Source organism: Dipodomys spectabilis, unplaced genomic scaffold, assembly GCF_019054845.1.
Source record: "Dipodomys spectabilis isolate Male_0828 unplaced genomic scaffold, ASM1905484v1 ptg000046l, whole genome shotgun sequence".
NCBI lineage: Eukaryota > Metazoa > Chordata > Mammalia > Rodentia > Heteromyidae > Dipodomys > Dipodomys spectabilis.
This window is the reverse complement of record NW_024870723.1, coordinates 7,004,256-7,023,552: the sequence shown is the minus strand read 5'-3', so window position 1 is coordinate 7,023,552 and position 19,297 is coordinate 7,004,256. Positions and strand designations below refer to the sequence as shown.

General features: G+C 45.8%; 1 protein-coding gene across 1 annotated transcript in view; it reads left to right on the top strand.

The window, feature by feature from the left end:
* The window catches only part of Ttll11 (tubulin tyrosine ligase like 11), a 226,743-nt gene that overhangs the window by 155,400 nt on the left and 52,046 nt on the right, over window positions 1–19,297 (top strand). The window contains exon 7 of the mRNA XM_042678654.1: window positions 10,373–10,471. Coding sequence (XP_042534588.1) covers window positions 10,373–10,471 — 99 coding nt within the window. The remainder of the gene's footprint in view (window positions 1–10,372; window positions 10,472–19,297) is intronic.

The following is a 19,297-nucleotide window of genomic DNA, read 5'->3' as shown; positions in this document are numbered from 1 at the left end:
CAGTCCTCTTACTTATGTTTCCTGTGTAGCATGTGCACGCCCCCATGTCCTGCTTGATGGTTGATATGGGGTTTCACTAACCTTTTGCCCATGCTGACCTTGAACTAGGATCCTTCTGATCTCTGCTTCCTAAATAGCTGGGGTTACAGGCAAGAACCATCATGCCTGGCTATATCCGTTTTTGTTTTTTTTTTTAACGTCATCTACAGAGATACAATATTACAATGTTAAAAACAGAGATGTAAGAGAGAGGCTTAACACCTCTATCTTTTATGTACATATCTTTCTCATCTGAAGGCCCTGAAACATGACTCAGAGAATAAACAGTATTTCAAAGCCAAAAAAGCATGAAACACCAAACTTGGATCTACTTGCAGGCACAGCAGTAGGCCCAAGAGGATGGGATAGGGCCTGGAAATGCAGGGACTAGTCAACACTGGCAGCTAGATGCAGCTGAGTTCAAGGCTGCATGAGCTCAGGTTGTTCACAGCTAGTCCCAGGGAGTGTGCATGTTTGTGAGATTAGCACCCATGTCCCACTGGGGGAAGCAAGGCAGGAGATGGGGAGAGGCCCTGTCAAATGGACAGGGACCACAGTGGGTTTGTTCCCTTGTGGAAAACAGAACTGAACAGACATGGAGCAAGAAACCCAGTTGGGTGGAATTCATTCACCTCCATGAAGTTGGGGTTGGGTGCAACCAGAGTTGGCCATTTCTTTTGGACATGAGGATTCAAGACTTAAGGCCGAAAGGACACCACCAGGTCTAAGGGGAAGTAGGTGTCACTGGCTGGACCAGACCTGGCTCAGGGCTAGACAGGGCTGAGTAGACTTCTGGAGGCCTTGGACCCCAGCTGTAAGAGGCTGCCTGGTGTAGGCAGTCACTAAACAAGTCACTTGTGGAAAAGCCCAGACACTGCAGATATTGCTCGGATGATCTGTATGAAATGTGAGAATGTTTTCAGTTGTCAGAATTTTCTCTAAAGAGAAAACAATATTTCCTAAGAGAATTTATCCTGAATACAGGAATTAGAGCAACCGATGCTCCTTGCTCAGTCCCTGTACGAAGCTAAGCTAGTCCTCGTATTTAACTCCTGCTGTATTTGGTGTCTCTGAGCAGCTGGAAAACCCTGCAAGGCCCCTTGAGACAATCTGACAGATTATCTGTCATTCCATTCAGAATACAGAAGAATATGCATGGTAAGATTTTACTTGCCTCCCCCTTTCTTTCTTTTTTTCTTTCTTTCTTTCTTTCTTTCTTTCTTTCTTTCTTTCTTTCTTTCTTTCTTTCTCTCTCTCTCTCTTTCTCTCTCTCTTTCTTTCTTTCTTTCTTTCTTTTCTTCCTTTCTTTGTTCCAGTACTAGGGCTTGAACTCTTCATGTACTCATTAATCTTGCTTGCTCATGGCTAGTGCTCTACCCTTTGAGTCATACCTCCAGTCTGGCATTTTTCTGGTTACTTGGGAATTGAGTCCTAAAGACTTTTTTTTCCTGCCTGGATTGGATTTGGATGGAGATCTTCCAGGTCTCAGCCTACTGAGTACTGGGATTACAGGGTGAGCCACCAGTGCCCAGATTACTATAGTATTTTCTTTGATTAGATTAAATTTACAGAATACTTACCATTTTTCCATTCCATTCATCCGATTTCCACTTCAAATTTTCTCTGAGACAGGCTTTTGAACTATTACATGGCAGTCTCAGAGAGACTGGTGACTGCCCTCTGATAACCACTGTGTACCTGAGGGGAGGGTGGTGTGTGTGTGTGTGCATTTGCAATGATAGTTTATATACATTTCACAAAATAATGTGTATACAAAGATAGGCATAAAAATAACATGTGTGTATAACCTTATATAAACATATTCATGCTTATATTTATATAAAATTATACTTAAAAGTCTTACTACCACCTTGCAAAGGAGATCTCTCATTCCCATGCTAAAGCTAAGAAAGTAGAGGCCTGGAAATGTTTTTTTTTTTCCTGCTTAGATTGGATTTGGATGGATTTTGTGTAACTTTCCCAAAGTTACACAATATCTAAATGGCAGCGTTGGGATTTGAACCATTTTGGCACTAAAGAGAGCTCTGTTTGCAATGATGCTATCTAGCTTTGTCATCTTTAGAGCAGGTATTTTCCTGTCAGGCCTCGAAGGCTTCCATTGGCTTAGCACAGTCTTCACATTTCCACAGAGTACCTTGGTGTTCTAAGCACCACAAAGAAAAAAATAAACAAACTGTCAGTAGGAGTAAGTGATATGGGTTCTAGTTCTGGCTCTGGAGCAGGGAACCTGCCTATTCCTTAGTTTAGCAGACTATGAAGCAGGGAGAGCATCATGTTCCTCCCAGTGCCAGTATGAGGTTTGGAGATGTGCGTGGAACAGGAGGTGCATTTTCATGCATGGAAGGCTTTGCACACAGGCTTCTCATGATTACTACCTCTAGACCCAGGTCACTGGCTGCACCTGGGCTTCTGGTCAGGGCAGCCCCCAAGCAGCTGACCTCATCCTGGACAAAAGGAATCTTAGAGCAAGTTGAGACAGTCTATTCTATGATGCAGAACCCATTGTCATCCCCGCCTGACAGCCTTGAGCCCTGAGACAAAAACTGCTCACTGAACGTCAGAGCAGAAGAGGGGCTGGGCACTGGTGGCTCACACCTGTCATCCTAGCTACTCAGGAAACTGAGATCTAAGGATCATGGTTCAAAACCAGCCCAGGCAGAAAAGTCCATAAGACTCTTACCTCCAATTAAACAGCCAAAAGCAGGAAATGAAGGTGTGGCTCAAGAGGTAGAACTAGCCTTGAACATAAAGCTCAGGGACAGTACCCAAACCCTGAGTTCAAGCCTCAGTACCAATTCTTCCCCCTCCCATCCCCCCCAATAAGCAGAAGAGGCTCTCTCTCTCTCTGTGTGTGTGTGTGTGTGTGTGTGTGTGTGTGTGTGTGTGTGTGAAGACCATGCCATTGATTAGCTCCTGGGCTCTGGTCTGCTGTTCAAACACAAGCTTGGCTAAAACACAGCATACAGAGGGCTTGCTGGTGACTTCCTGGAACTCAGAATACAGGAGCTGGAAGGAAGGGAGAGTTGAATCAGTCAACATCCCATTAAAGACCTCTAAAACAACTCAGTAGGAACTCCAGGCTAAAGAGATCAAGCATAAAGCCAACTGCACAGGATTAAAGATGCACTAAGCCTAGGGTGGGACGTGGGGAATCAAAACAGACGGTGAGAAACAGCTTTTGCCCCCAAGGTTCCTAACTACAATGCCTTTGCTAATGCTTAGTGGGACTTGCCTAGCACGGAGCAGTGGAAAACATAAGGACTTGGAGTAAGGCAGACTTTTATTCAAATACTGCCTCCAGTGGGGCACACCACGGCATGTGCCTGCATTCAGTCACTTAAGTGATGTTTTTAAACACCAGTGAACATATTAATCAGATTTCCGTTACTGTAAATACCTGAAGCAATCAAGTTATAAAAAGAAAAGTCTTATTTTGGCTCAATTTTGGAGATTTCAGTCCTCAATTTTTTTTTTCTTCAGTGTTAAGGATCTAACCCAGGGCCTGGTAGGCAAGAATTCCACTGCTGAGCTATCTATAGCCCCAGCCCTCAGCCTCATGATTGATTGGCTCCATTGCTGTGGGCCGGTGTTAAAGCAGCACATCTTGGGAAAAAGCGAAACCACTGACCTCTGGACCAGGAAGCCAAACAGAGAACAAGAAGAGACTAAAATCCCATAATGCTCTATGAGAGCACATCTCAAATGACTTAATCACCTCTCCTGAAGCCCCACCTCTCAAATGCCCCACCCACTTCCCAACAGCCCCTGTCTGGGACCAGGCCTTCACCATATAAACCTTTGTGGGATATTAAGATCCAAGTTATAGCAGTGAAATCAAGAGAAAGATATTTACTGTGGTCTCAGTGGAGGAAATAACTTTCCACATAACAAACCCAGAACATCCATTTTATACAGCTAAAGAACATTTATGCATCATAATGTTCACTAGTTATTTTAAGGCATAGAAAGAGAAATCTTGTTCATGATTTTGATTTTTTTCACAATAGAGAATATGTATTGTTTTTGAACAGTGAAAAGCAATAAAAAATACTTTTAAAATTACACAATAGATCTTCTGTTTCTAACATTATAACAGAATAGACATCTGATGGAATTGTCCTAATATAATACAGGGTAAATCTTAGAAGATAATTTCTCTCTCTGTCTCTAACTTTTAAGATGTGCATGAGCTGACAGGAAAGAGAGACATCTCAGAGGGCAGAAAACAGAGTGGACAGCTCCAGAGGGTAGGCCTGAGCTGAACTGGGCTTTGCTTGCAGGCACAATCCTTGGTTGCCTAGAACTTGGCTCCCATGTATGGAGACAGGAGATAAATCCCAGAGTGAAAACACTGAGGAGCTGAGTTGGAAAGGCCCATACAAAGTGAGGACAAGAACTCTAAGGAGTGAAGCTGGGGAAGACTACCCACAGGGAACAACATAAGGGCACTTCCTAGCTTTGGCCTTGGCTCTGGGGTGAAGGATGGGTAGCCAGGCCCATAAGAATTTATAAACCTGTTCTCATAAGAGCAGGTTTGGAGTTGGAATCCATGCATTCATATGACTTGAAAAGCAGACACTTAAAATTTAGTTGAAAGCCATTTTTAGTCATTTATGTCCCCAGACACATAGCAAAAGAAACAGAACTCTTCTTGTGGACTTTAAACCTAGGACTCAAAAGAATCTAACCAAGAAAAGTCCCAAGAAATATAAGTTCATAATGGGAAAAAATATATATCATTTTAAAACCTCACAAGAAAATAGGCCATATGAGCAAGCATAAAGTAAAACAACAAAATTTAGAAACAGTCCTACCATTGTCATGATATTACAATGATTACACACATGATATAGGACAAGTATACTTAATATCTCACTCTCTCTGATTTTTGTGTTTTGGGGGTTGAACTCAGAGCTTGGGCACTGTCCCTGAGCTTTATTGCTCAACTCCAGCATTCTACCACTTGAGCCACAGCTCTACTTATTGCTTTTTTGTGCTTAATTGGAGATTAAGAGTCTTTCTCACAGACTGTTGCCGGGCTGGCTTTGAACCATGATCCTCAGATCTCAGCATCCTGAATAGATAGGATTACATGTGTGAGCCACAGTGCCCAACTTGTACTTAATATCTTGAGAGAAATAAGAGGGAAACAGTAATAAAACCAAGTTGGCAAAGTAGTTTTTTCAAAGAAAATATTTGAAAAATAAATATGACCTTTAGAAGTGAACACTACTATAATTAAAATAGAACTTCAATGAATGATTTAATAGCATGTTAGACACACAGCTGAGAAGAAATTAAGGAACTGATAGACAACTGAAAGATATTTTTTAAAAATATCCAGAATTTAGCACAGATAAATACTGGAAAATAGACTAAGAGGCTAACATATATTCAATAATAGTTCTAGAAAGAGATAATAGAAAGAAGATAATAGAAGATTAAAGGAGAAAGAGGTAATAGAAAGAGCTGATATGCAGCAAAATTAAGGATGTGAATTCTCTAATGAAAAGTAGAAACTACTAAATGTGAAAGACAAAGAAAAATCAGAAAGTGACCAGAGCTAAAGAGACAGAGTGTGTATAGCAGCACAGTAATGATCAGTCAGCTAACTTTTCAACAGCACAACAGATTCTAGCAGACACTGAATAGCTTCCAGTACTCAAAGAGCTGAGAAGTACAATCACCTCTCAGAGACGAGATGAAGTAAAGACTCTTGGAAACTAGATGCCACAAACTCTCTCTAGGGGCAAAGTGATCTAGTTCAATGCTATGGGGATCATTGGAGTGTAACTTGTGTGATGGGGAGGCATTAGAGACAGCTGTCCAGAGTTCAGATCCCACTTGCTAGATATGTGAATCATTCATGTCACTCATTGCCTTCTGTTTATTTCCCCCTTTATAAAGCAGAGAAAATCATGTGTACCCCAACAAGTTATTGATAGAATTAAATAAACTGTAACAGAAACATCCTATCCCATAGAAGTCTCCTTCCCTTCCTTCCTTCTCTCTCCCCTCTCTCCCTTCTTCCTTCTTTTCTTTCTTCCTTCCTTTACTGAACATGTGTACTTGGCTCATGAACTTATCAGTTAAGGCAGACAAAAACTCAAATCTCATGAGATATAGACAAGCAAAAAAATGGAGGGGAGAAAAAGTTAAAATACAGCTGAGCACTAGGAGGCTGAGATCTGAGGATTGCAGGTTTGAAGCCAGCCCAGACAGAAAAAATCCTCATGAGATTCTTATCTTCAAGTAACCACCAGAAGTGGAGCTGTGGCTTGAACTGGTAGAGCCCTAGCCTTGAGTAAAAGAACTAAGGGACAGTACCAGACCCTGAGTTCAAGCCCCATGACCACCACCAACAACAACAAAAAGTTACTGTAGAGAATTAGGAGGTCATAAGTACTGTAGTGAAAAAATAAAGCAGGGAAGGGCATAGAGTGTCCAAGAAACCTCAGAGAAGGGGCATAGATTAATTACCACCCTCAAGGGACCGAAGGAAGAGGAAGCCAGGAGGAAGGGCCCTAGACTAGAGAGATCAGCAAATCCAAGAAGTGGCAGGCAGCCTGCAGGGCTGGAGCAGAGAGGGTTGCGGGACAGAGGGACAGGGATGTCAGCTGCACCTTCTCCCGTGCGTGGGAACATGTCTAGTGAGGCCAGGACGTCTATCTGCTACTGCAACAGAGTGGCCTGACCCACTGAGGGCTATGTGCAGGCAGTCCTAGAGGACTCAAACCATTCAGTCCTTGAGTGAGACCATCTAGGACCCTGCATTGCTGGGCCCTCAGGCTGTAGCTACTTTCTTCCCCAAGTCTTGTCCAGCCCTGACATCTCATGATCTTCACCTGCAGCCCAAGGCTTCCATGCTGCATCTTAGCCTGCCTTAGCCACCTCTATCATGCTCACCACAGACAGTGGGGCGCCCCAGGCACCTGAAGCTCCACACTGCCTTGCAAATGCACCCCCAAGCTCCATTTTCCTCTGTCACCTTTCTCTCTCTCTTTCTAGGTTCCCTAGATCTTCTCTCTCAGGGTGATAGATGATCATGGTGACAGGTTTTATGAAAAGGGGAGGGAGGGAGGAAGGAAGGGAGAGAAGAAAAGGTGAGAAAGGGGGAAGAAATGTGGTAAAATGGGAGGAGAGCAAGACCACAGGCTGTGTGGGCTACAGAGGAAACAAGGCAGAGATGGGCTTCCAGGATGGGACTGGAGTGGGAATGCCTCTGGGTGGGAGGTCACCCCTGCAGGGAGCTGTGCCAAGGGTATCAGAGACTAGATGGCAAGAGCTAATGTTCTGTAGGGAGTTACAAATCATGACTGGAAGCCTGGTGTTCAGGGGTGTCACAGAGAAGATAGTGACCAGGCCGAGCCTGGGACCAGGCCTGCAGAATGACTGTAGCTTGGGCTGGAAGATGGCAGGGATGGGAAATGGACTCAGGATGCTCAGGCTTGAACCCCAGGCTGCAGCATGGCCTCCAGTGAGATACTGTTTCCTGCCTCACGGCATTGTTGTGAGGACCAGAAGTCCTCAATGTAGGTCAGTGAAGCAGAAAACCAGCACATTTATCTTCTATGGTTTTCATTTTGGGGAGAACCCCTCCAAGCACGGAGAGACCAGGGTCTCTCCAGGGACTGGTTATGGTATTTTTCTGTGTGTGCCTGGCAGCCTGATATTCTTGGTTCTACTGGCTTCCTTAATAAGTCTGCTCACTTCTAGACTTGCTAGGTCAAACTTGAATTAATATAGCCTGAACTAAATGTGTTGCTCTGGGTTGACATTTACCTTGTCTTGCTCACTGGTGAGGTAGACAGAGAAGAGACATGTAGCTGACTGAGGCAGGTTGTGTCCTGCGGCTGCTCAGCCCTCAAGTCCTTTGAGCATGCTTTTCCTTTGGTTTGTGATACTTACACACAGGAACTGGCCCATCCCAGGTCTAGCAGGAAGATGGTGGGCTCTGGAACCGGCTTTCTGGTGGGTCAAAAGGAAGGCTGTGCACTGGGGTGCTGGGTAGGGAGCAAGTGAGGAAATACTTTTTTAAAAATATGTTTTGTATTGTAAAAATACTGTATAGAGGAGTTACAGTTACATGAGCAAGGTAACATGGGAACATTTCCTATCAATCATTGTTGCCTCCCCTATCATCCCTTCCCTCCCACCTCCACAACTAAACCCCACCCCCCCACCCCTGGCCTAAATTGTAAAGTTTGTCTTTCAACATAGTATCTTGTACATCTCATTGTTGCAATGGGTCAACCTGTATCCCTAGTTAAGCATTTTGTTTTTTCCCTTCCCGTCCCCAAATTAAAGAAGTGTATATACAAGATGCAAGGCACCAACATCAAATACAGTAAGAACAGGGGTTATACTGTGGGGGAGGAACACACAAAGAAACAAAAAAAATCACATGATACATTATAAATACATTAGAAACAATAGCAAGAAAGAAAAAAACCACTTGTGTCCCTATCTTGCGGTTCATTTCACTTAACATCATCTTATCTGGTCATATGTACATAGCTTTTGACCTTTTCTGCTTGTCCCAGACATATACTAGCTATTGCAAATAAGGGAAACCATGCCATCTATGTTTCTTTGGGCCTGGCTTACTTCACTTAATATAATTTTTTCCAAGTCTGTCCATTTCTTAACAAATGGGGTGATGTCATTCTTTCTGATGGGGTATAGAATTCATATATATATATATATATGTATATATATCACAGTTTCTTGACTCATTCACCTACTGAGGGGCATTTGGATTGGTTCCATATTTAGCTATGGTAAATAATGCTGCAATAAACATACTTGTGCTGGTAGCTTTAGTATGATCTTGTTTGTGATCATTTGGGTAAATGCCCAAAAGTGGGATTGCTGGGTCATAGGGGAGCTCTGTGTGGAGTCTTTTGAGGAACCTCCATCTTGGTTTCCAAAGTGGTTGAACAAGTTTACACTCCACCAACAATGCAGTAGGGTTCCCTTCTGGCCACATCCCCTCCAGCATCTGTTGTTATTATTAGAGTTCTTGATTATAGCCAATCTAACTGGGGTGAGGTGGTATCTCAATGTTGTTTTGATTTACATCTCTTTTATGGCTGGAGTGGTTGAGCATCTCTTCATGTGTCTATTGGCCATTATTAAGAAAATACATCTTTTATCTGTAATGTTAGCCAAGACTGGAAACGATCCCAGCATCCCCGGTCTCTCCGCATTCCCAGCATTCTGCATGTCTAGTAGGTCCCGAGGCACTAAACCTTTAGTGATCACACACAAACAGATGCACAAACACACACATACACATAAACTCATGCTTCCGCAAGTGCAGGTACACAAACACACAAATGAGCTTTATTGGGAACATTCTCTTCAGCAAAGCAAAATACATCCTAGACATCTTGTAAATTGCAAGAGAGAAAGATCTTGAAAACTGTCTAGGACCTGGATGGTGGTAGCTCATGCCTGTAATCTTAGCTACTAAGAGATTGAGATCTGAGGATTGTGGTTCAAAGCTAGCCTGGGCAGGACAGTCTGTGAGGCTTGTCTCCAATTAAGCAGCAAATCTCTGGAAGAGGAGCTGTGGCTCAAGTAGTAGCGCACTAGTCTAACCTTGAACAGGAAAGCACAGAGACAGTGCCTAGGCCCTCAGTTCAAGCCCCAGGACAGGCATAAAAAAAAGATAGGGAACAAAGTGTTCTGACTTAATTGCTACTGAATTTGAGATCTGTGTGAACTGTGAAAAGAGAATTTTATTCAGGTTTGTAATTGTTCATGTTATTGTACACAGGACTTTTGTAGAGGGTTCTCCCAACCTCGCCTGCCATGAAATGTCTCTCCTTAAGGTTTTTAGAGATCTGACCTTGGTGTTTCGTTTGTTTTAGTTAGAAGGTTTCAGTACCTCCGTGTCATCACTTACTATATCCTAGCCTGTAGAAAACCCTTCTGTTTTGAGAGCCCTGCCACCCAGTCCCGCAAGCTCCTTGTAGGCAAGGACATAACTCTTTATTTTATAATCCTGTGCCCAAGTGCTTGACCCAGAGGCAGTGTCACCTGCTCATCTGCCGGTGACAGCATAATGACACTTAGTACCTTTGGCTTCACTCAAACATCAGACAAAAAGTGGACCCCAGGTCCCTTCCCCCTCCCTCCCTCCCTCCCGGGGGTGGTGTGTCATGTCTGGCCCTTCTTCAGCCTTCAGCTGAGCGTAGGCGGGCGAGGCTTCTAAGCCATCCCACAGCTGCTCTGTAGGACATTTGTTTATAAGTCTCATGCAAAAACAGCTTGCAAAAAAATAGTTCCCTATGCTTTCTGATTTCAGCTTTTCCGATGCCTTTATGGACAGAAAATACAGAATCCTTCCTGTTTCTGACAGAATTTCTGCAGTGAAGCTTAAGTTTTTGAAGCTTTCCGTAGTCAGGTACTGACCACTTGAGTAGACATAATTGGGGGTAACGTCGTTCTCCCTTACCTCTCGCTGCATCCCAGCAAGGTAGGGGCCACACCAGATGAACGGGACAGCAAAAATGCAATGAAAACTGGCCTGAGAGTGGTAGCACATGCCTGTAATCTCAGCTACTCCGAAAGCAGAGGTTGGAAGGATTATGGTTAGGAGCCAGTCTGGATCAAAAGTTGGCAAGACCCTAGTTCAATAAACAAGCCAAGCCTGGTGGTATAATCCTAGCTACTTAGGAGGAATAGGTAGAAGAGAGACACAAGAGCCTATCTGAAAAAAATAACAAAAAAAAAGTCTGGAGGCATGGCTCAGGTGGTAGAGGGCTTGCCTAGCCCTAAATTCAACACACCACCAAAAAGGTAATGAAAATCATCTTTGATTCGCCCTTACTGTCTGGACAGAAATGAGGTACAGGGAGAATAGAAACACTTGACATGAATCCCTGTCTAGCCATTTGCCTGCTGTGTAACTTTGGACAAAATAATTACCCTCTCTCAGCCTCAGTTTCCTCATCTCTTAGATGGAGAAAATAATGCCCAGTACCTGGGATCATTACCAGAGCTGGAGGTATTTTTTTTTTTGGTAGATAGAAGTTCAATCACAGCTATACTAAATCTTACATGCCACATGAGCCTATATGCATATATGGAGAAGGACGGACAGACAGAGAAGATATTCTGGAAAGAAAACATTAACTTATTAACCTTGGCTAAAGTAATGCTTCCCTGTATGCCCAATGGTGATTTTTTTCCCTCCCTTTTCTGCTTTTTTTGTATATCTTTAAATATTTTTTCCACGAACACATATTGACTTTATAATGAGGAAAATAGAAAATAAGCTTTAAAGAATAAAATAGGAAAAAGAAATGATAAGCTCTAAGAGGCAAGCGTAAGTTGGCACTCCGTAAATGGGAGCTATTTTTACTAATTAGTCATTATGCCTAATAATAATAATTAGGAATAATGATTTCCTCGGGGACCAGAGGTTGTGAATTAGTGTCTTGGTGGTGGCTCATGACTCATAACTCTTGCTCAGAGGGAGGAAGGGAGTCTGGGTCCTCTTCCAACCAGGCCTCTAACTCATTGGGCCTCTGTCCCTCCCTCCCTCTGCAAACCCCTGAGCCCCAGCTCAGCAAGGCCCCTGCCTCTGCCTCCTCTCCACCCACATTCAAAGGAGCTACAAGCAGAGCTCCCAGTGCCCTCAACCATGGGGATTTCACCTTTGGCAGGCAGAGGCTTCCTCCACCCTGGGGCGTAGCATGGGCCATGGCAGGATGTTACCATTTGTCCAGGGGACACTAGGAAGAAAGCCGAGAGTCACATTCCCACTTCTATCTGGGTGACAGAGAGGACACCCCTCACATCCAAAATGAACTTCGTGCTATTGATTGGAAGATCATGAAAGTCCAGCATGAGTCTATCTTTAGCCATGCATAAGGTGATGATAAGTCAGAATTTAGCCAAAGCAATTGTTTAAGACTAAACTCTGACACATTACACTATAATAGGCTCAACCAGATCGAATTAAAATTGTAACACACACACATACACACAGAGTGTCAATACTGAGGCTCGAACTCAGGTCCTGGGTGCTCCTCCTTAGCTTTTTCACTCAAGGCTAGCACACTCTACCACTTGAGCCACACCTTACTCTAGCTTTTTGCTAGTCAATTGGAAATGAGAGCCTCATATACTTTTCTGCCTAGGCTTTGAATTGCAATCCTCAGAGCTCAGCCTCCTGAGTAGGATTATAGGTATGAGCTACCAGTGCCTAGCTGAGAAAAAATTCTTAATGAGCTGTGCGACTTAGACAAGGCAGTTAACTTCTCTGAACCTGTGTCTTTCAGTGTGACACAAGGGATGAGCCCAGCTGGCCCCTGGGGTCTCTAGATGGTCTCAGTTTCATGACATGGTGATTATAAATGTAGTCAGTTCTGGGAAGAGAGCGGACTTGAATGTTTCACGTGCTCAGTGGGCACGCTGCCAGAATGGGTCTGCCAGGCAGGGAAGACAGGGATTCGTTCCGGGGCTGACTCTGACCTCTGTGGCTCCATGGATGACAAAATGATGGAAGGGCTGCAGCCTGAGGCCTCTAGAGCCAGGGAAGCAGGTCCCCACGACCCCTGCCCAGCCGCACCAACAGCGAGCCCCAAGCACAGCCCTGAAGATCTGAGAGCGGCAGCAAAGGAAATCAGACGCTGAAGCACACACATCACAGCATTCGGCTTAACATGAGGTCCCTGGAGACAGAAAGTAGACTGGAGGGTGCAGGGGTGTCGGGGAGGGGCCGTGGGGAGCTGTTGCTTCATGGGGAGTGGAGTTGCAGTTTGGGCAGGTGGGAAAGTTCTGGGTAGCGGTGGACGGTGCTGATGACTGCGCATGATGCCCCCAGCAGTTGTGATCTCACTGAGGCCAGGCAGACAGCTGCTCTGGTGCCAAAATACGATCATAGGAAGGCAGGCAGACTGCCCAAGAGACAGTCACTCCTTGTGGGACAGAGCCTCGTCCTAGCCCTATGAGGAAGGAGGGAAGACGGCATCCTGAAGCTTCCTGCATGGAGGGTCTCTGCCCCCCAGCCCCGGCCTTCCCCCCCCCCCCCCCGCTGCCAGCCTGGGGCCAGTGTGCCTGCCCGCTCCTGCTTGGCTCTGCCTTCTGGCCCTCTCCCTATCTCATGCCCAGGCACGCTCTGCGCATCTCATAGGGCATCACAGCCGTGCTTTCTTATCTCAGGCCGGAATTGAGTCGAATCCAGCAAAGCTGTGTTTGGATCTCGGGGATCATTGGTATGTGCTCTAGCATAGCGTATCCTAGTCAAATTCTCAGTAGCTAACCAAAGGCGATTAACGCGGGCTGAGAAATTGCAGGTTATCATTCGACCACAGCCACCATCCATATGCATGAAGCCTAAGGACCAAGCTCCTTTACAGAATCAGAAAAAGCCTTTAGAGGGATGGGTTTCAAAGAAAGCTCTGTCCCCTCCCCACTCAAAGCCATCCCTCCTCCAACTCCCCAGACCCCCCCCCCCACCCCCGCCCCTACGCCCAACCCTGGAAGCCAGTCAGTGTTGTCCTGGGTCTGCTGCTGCTGGGCTTTCCCCATGCCATCTAGACTCTCAGAGAGCTTGATGGGCTTCTGTCACTTAAGAAATTGGTCACATTTAGAAATATTCAGCTTCGGCGAACATGTCATGGCAGTGTATAGGAAAAAAAACAACAACACCACATCCCATTATCTCCAGAGTTTGCCTGAAACAACAGGCTTGTTCCTGAAACAGATGTTTTGTGAAGCCCACCGTGACAGGCTTATCATCTCAGGCTGGAGATGGGCCAGCACGCAGACACCAGCCCCACCAGGTGCTGGCTGCCCGTTCATCCTGCACAGCTGGCCCACAGGAGACGCTTCCCGTGGCTCCTCCTTCTGCTGATCAGAATCTGAAGTTAAACAGTTTACAAGTCTGAGGCTGGAGACAGTGGCAGGCAGCCAGGTGCTCCTGGGAGAGACTTTTCAAGGAAGCTGCTCGCAATGTCTTGGTCTACTGTCCCCCAGACTCCCTTCTAGTTCTTTCTACTTGCTATCTCAGAGCGATGCCCTAAGGTCACCTAGCTCAAGGATGGGGAAACTGAGACCTTGTATTTGTTTCTTAGGACTGCTGTAACAAATCACCACAAAAGGGTGCCTTAAACCATAGAAAAACACATTTCGCTCAAGACTCGGGGCCAGAGTAGGAAATGGAGTTACTGGCAAGGCCCCACTCTTCCTAATGCTGCGGGGCGGGGTCCTCCCTGGTCTTTCTCACAGCTTTTGTTCCTTGGTTATCAGCCAGACCCTATCTCTGTCATCACACAGTCTTTTCCTTTAGCGATGTCAGTCAAATCTTCCTCTGCTCTTCTCATGTACAAGGACATCTGTCATTGGATTTAGGGCCCTCTCTAAATCCAGGATGATCTCCAGATCCTTCACTTGATTACATCTGCACAGGCACTTTTGAAATAAGGGTACATTCACAGGTCTTGGGTGTGGGGGGGCGGATTAGGAGGTGGACATGCCTAGGGGTGAGGGGGTCTACTTAGGCTACGACAGTCCTCTAGCTATTAGCTAGTTGTTTTCCCAAGGTCATTTCCCCAAGGTCAAATAGTGAAGGGACAGAGTACTGGTGGAGAGCGGAATGCAGGCTAGCTGGCAAGGAGCTGACATTCTCCACGAAGCCTCAGATGCCCACGCGTCAGATGCTGTGAGACAGTGACCGTACTGTCATAGAGCTGAGACACAAGCAGGACGTGAGGGGTTCTGCTCGTGAGAAACTCACAGCTGGGTGGAAAGAAGCTTTTGCATATTGTTTGTGAGCCTGAGCCCTTAAGTCAAGCTGACCTGGGTTCATAATCTGCCTTTGCCATTTCTAAACTAGATAACCTTGGGCCAGTTATGTCACCCCTGCTCTCATAGAGAAAGTGTCTCGCCTAGAAATTGGAAATGATATTAACAATAATAAGAGCTGGGTGCTGGTGGCTCACACCTAGCTGTAGCTCCTAGCTACAGAAAGCTGAGATCTAAGGATTGCAGTTCAAAGCCAGCCCAGGCAGGAAAGTCCATGAGACTCTTATCTCCAGTTAACCACCAGAAAACTGGAAGTGGAGCTGTGGCTCAAAGTGGTAGAGCACTAGTCTTGAGCAAAAAGCTCAGGGACATAGCCCAGGCCCTGAGTTCAAGTCCAGTGACAGACCGGAAAAAAAAAAAAAGACTATGAATAACCTCATAGGATGGGGGGAAGGATTAAATGAGAAAATGTGTTTAGAGTACAAGTGAGAGCCCGGGCAGCCTGACCCCTTGTCTTTTGTGGTTAACCTCCACCTCACAATCTTTCCACCTGCTGGACCTCCCTGGAGGACCCCTATTGGAGCCTGTGAGTGGAGGAGGCTCTTTGGGCTGTTTCTCAGAGGTGGGGATGAGGAAGAAGACGGCTCCAGAGCTGCCTTGAGGTTTCGAACTTGGCTCATTGCAAGGAGGCAATTGCCAATAACAACATGGAACCAGCAAGGAACAGGTTCTGGGGAACAAATTGTGTTCAGCTTGGAACGCTGAACTCACTGAGAGGCAAGTGGGACATCTGGGTGGATTTGTCTGGCAGGTGTTGGGTTTAGAAGGTGACTTTTCAAAGCTACATGGAGCCAAAGAGTGAGAGAAAAGAATTGAGCCTATTTGGACAAATTCCAGTGCTATCTCAGGTGAAGGCTTTTGGGGGGACAGAAAGCAAACTCAGAACAGAAACAAGGATTTGTATGTATTGGTTCCTTGCAGCCCTCAGGTTTATTGTCTGTAAAATGGGCGCACTGCATTCTGCTTGTCAGGCTGCCTTAGATCAGAGATGGAAGATGGCTTGTTGCCATAGTAACAGGCAGTGGTCACCTACCTCAGTCCCCCAAATGCTGAGCATGACGGGAGAGGCACAGGTGTGCCATGCTGCACGCTCTCTCTCTCTCTCTCTCTCTCTCTCTCTCTCTCTTTCTGGGTCCTAGATGAGGAAATAAATTGTTTATAATAATAAAATGCATCTGTATAACATGTCTCCTGGCAAGCGATGTATTGTTGCCAGTAGATTTGTTTGGTGAACCGGTTTGGTTTGGCGAGAGCCCTTGTCTCATGAACATGGTGAAATACTTCTGCCTGCCTCTGGTTCCTCAACTTCTATGTCCTACCCATCCAGCCCCCTTGCCCTCCAGCATGTGGCTGGACAGGGTAGGTTAGTAGACGTTGCCATGACAACCGAGGAAGAACCTGCGCTCCAACAGTAGGTAAAATACATGGCAGACTCTTTTATTCTCCTTCTTGAGGGTCAGATACCCACCACAGTCCTGTTGGCATGGAAACCTTTGGCTCCCATCAAGTGGGGATATTTATTTGAATGATTGAGTGGTGAAGAGAAGCTACCTTGTAAAAAGAAAAAGGGACAAGACACGGTGAATCTAGCCATTGACACACTGCTCCCTAAGGCTGTCTCTTGGGAAAGGGAGTGGAGTGGGGCCAAGCCAGGCTCTGTGCTATGCATCTCCTCAGCTTGGGTTGGGGGGAGGGGGAGAGGTTGACTGTCTTGTTCTACAGGGTTCTTTATGTTTAGTATTCCATTGAGCACTTACTAAAACCTTGTGGGGTCTGAAATTGTCACCACTTTGCAAATGAGAAAACTGATGTCCAGAAAAGCTCAGTGCCTTCCCCAAGGTCACCTGGCTGATCAGTGACAGTTACAGGGCTGAACCTCAGGTCTGCCTGATCTGCAGTCTCTTACAAGCCATGGCTCTCCGCTGCCACCTCAACCTTGTACTTGAGCCCCCACAGTTCCTCTAGGGTTTCTGGGATCATCTGGGAGACATCATCTAAAAACTGTACCATGATAACTAAACATTTAGTACTTCTGTGAGAAACACCACTGCACACTATCTGGATGTCTGCTTGGGGAATTGAGCAGTGACAAGAGAAATTAAATACCTTAATGGATTTTGACAACAACTCTATGGTAGGGGAATTCAAATTGCATAAAGAAAAAAAGTTAGACTTTCTCTCTGGACCCGATTGCTAATATGCATGCCTAATTTATTAGCTCAATTTTTAAAATCTAATTTTGTTAGGACAAACGTTCTTTGAGGAAAAGAATGTAATGGGTTGAAGGAGGCCATGGATTCTTCTAGAGGAGATAGGCTTGAGCTGACCCTACATCCCTACTTGCAGAGCCAGTGCCCATCAGGCGATCTGTAGCTCATGCCTATAATCTCAGACGGGAAGATCACAAGTTCAAGGCTAGCATGAAAAACCATGTCGAGAAAGAGAGAGGTGGGGAGGGAGAGAGACAGAGACAGAGAGATGAGACAGAGACAGAGAGTAGCTTCCAGAACTGGTGTCATATTCCTGTAATCCTAGCTACTCTAGAGGCTGAGATCTGAGGGTTGTGGTTCAAAGCCAGCCTGGGAAGGAAGTCCATGAGTCTCTCATCTCTTAACCAGAAATAATATGGAAGCAGAGCTTAGGCTCAAATAGCAGAGTCTCAGACTCAAGCAACAAAGCTAAGCAATAGTACTAGGCCTGAATTAAAGCACAGAGAGAGTGAGAGAGAAAGAGAGAGAGAGACAGAGACAGAGACAGAGAGACAGAGAGATGAGACAGACAGACAGAGAGACAGAGAGAGGAGAGGAGAGACAGAGACAGAGAGATGAGTCAGAGACAGACAGAGAGACAGAGAGGAGAGGAGAGACAGAGACAGAGAGACAGACAAAGAGACAGAGAGAGAGGAGAGGAGAGCCAGAGACAGAGAGAGAGATAGACACAGAGTCAGACACAGAGACACAGAGACAGAGTCAGACAGACAGTCTAATGAGTGGTAACCACAAAATGGATTCTATTTCCATTCAAGTCATAGTGTTTCAGGAAGGAGAAGCCACAAACATAAATGGCCATATAACGCACGATGAGAATATGACCAGTTCTCCAATGATGTGCTGTGGGAATTGCAAAAAGGTATGTTTTCAGAGTGGAAGGGTAGGGGAAGACTTGTGCACCGGCATTTAGGATGAGCTGTGAGAGAGTGGGCAGGTGCAAGACACTGTAACCCTAGCCACTGAGGAGACTGAGACCTAAAGATCACGGTTCAAATCCAGCTCAGACACGAAAGGCTCTAAGACCCCCTTATCTCTAATTAACCACCAAAAAACTAGAAGTGGAGCAGTGGCTCAATGATAGTAGTAGCCTTGAATAAAAAAGCTAAGGGACAATGTCCAGACCCTGAGTTCAAGTCCTAGTATCAGCACAATAAAAAGGGGCAGGGAGAGAGAGAAGAAGAAAAAAAAGTGGGCAGAATATCTTCCTTACAGACCCAGCAACCATAGGATCACACACACACACCCCCACTTCCCCTGCCACACAAAGGCAAAGTCAGCGCACCCTTGCCCAGGCAAGGTCTCTGGGATCACCCCTCCAGGCCCCTATCACCCTCGCATTAGTGCCAAATTCATACAGAACGATGCAAAAGGGATGCGAGACACGAACGCCACGCGGGCCGTGGAGCGAAGGTGGCTAGGGTTTGCACGGACGTTAGCACCACGGTGTGGGAAGAAGCCCCCAGGGAAATCAGCCAGTGTCAAGTGACATGCGCAAAGCAGGCTGGTTTGACTGGGACGTCGGGGCCGGGTGCTGGCTGGCCTGGAATACACTCATAAACTCAGGAGTAAAGGAGTAAAGATGTGTTGGGTCTGCAGCATTGAGAACAGAATTCAGATTACTCAGAACATGAACTGGGTCTAGGTGATATTAGAGACCAAAAAGAACTGATGGTGTAAGAAATACAGCATAACCTCCACAGATGGCTCCCCCAAACTCTGCTCACTCACCCTCCACTCTCGCACAGCCCCGTACTTCCGGGCAGATCTGTGTTTAACACTGCAATGTTTTGTATTGCAGACTCGCGCTGAGTGTGTAATTAAAAGGATCCCTTCATTAGCAAAGCTACACAATGAGAACTCAAGTTGGCCTTTTGTGCTAATTTTGGAGGTTCTAAAACAGGCTAATACAGCCGCTGCTTCCAACTGTCACGCAGGCAGTCTTTTGCTGCCGCTACGAAGGCTTTGTTCTCCCAGGGTGTCGATAGGCTCTTTAAGCAACCACGAGAGGGAAAGAGGAGGGAAGAGCCATTGCAACAATACAAGCAGAAGGTTGGGATAGTGTTGGGATTTAAAATGTGGCTTCTATAGGCCAGGTGTGATAGTGCCTGTAATCCCAGTATACAGAGGCACAGGTAAGAGGAAGCTCT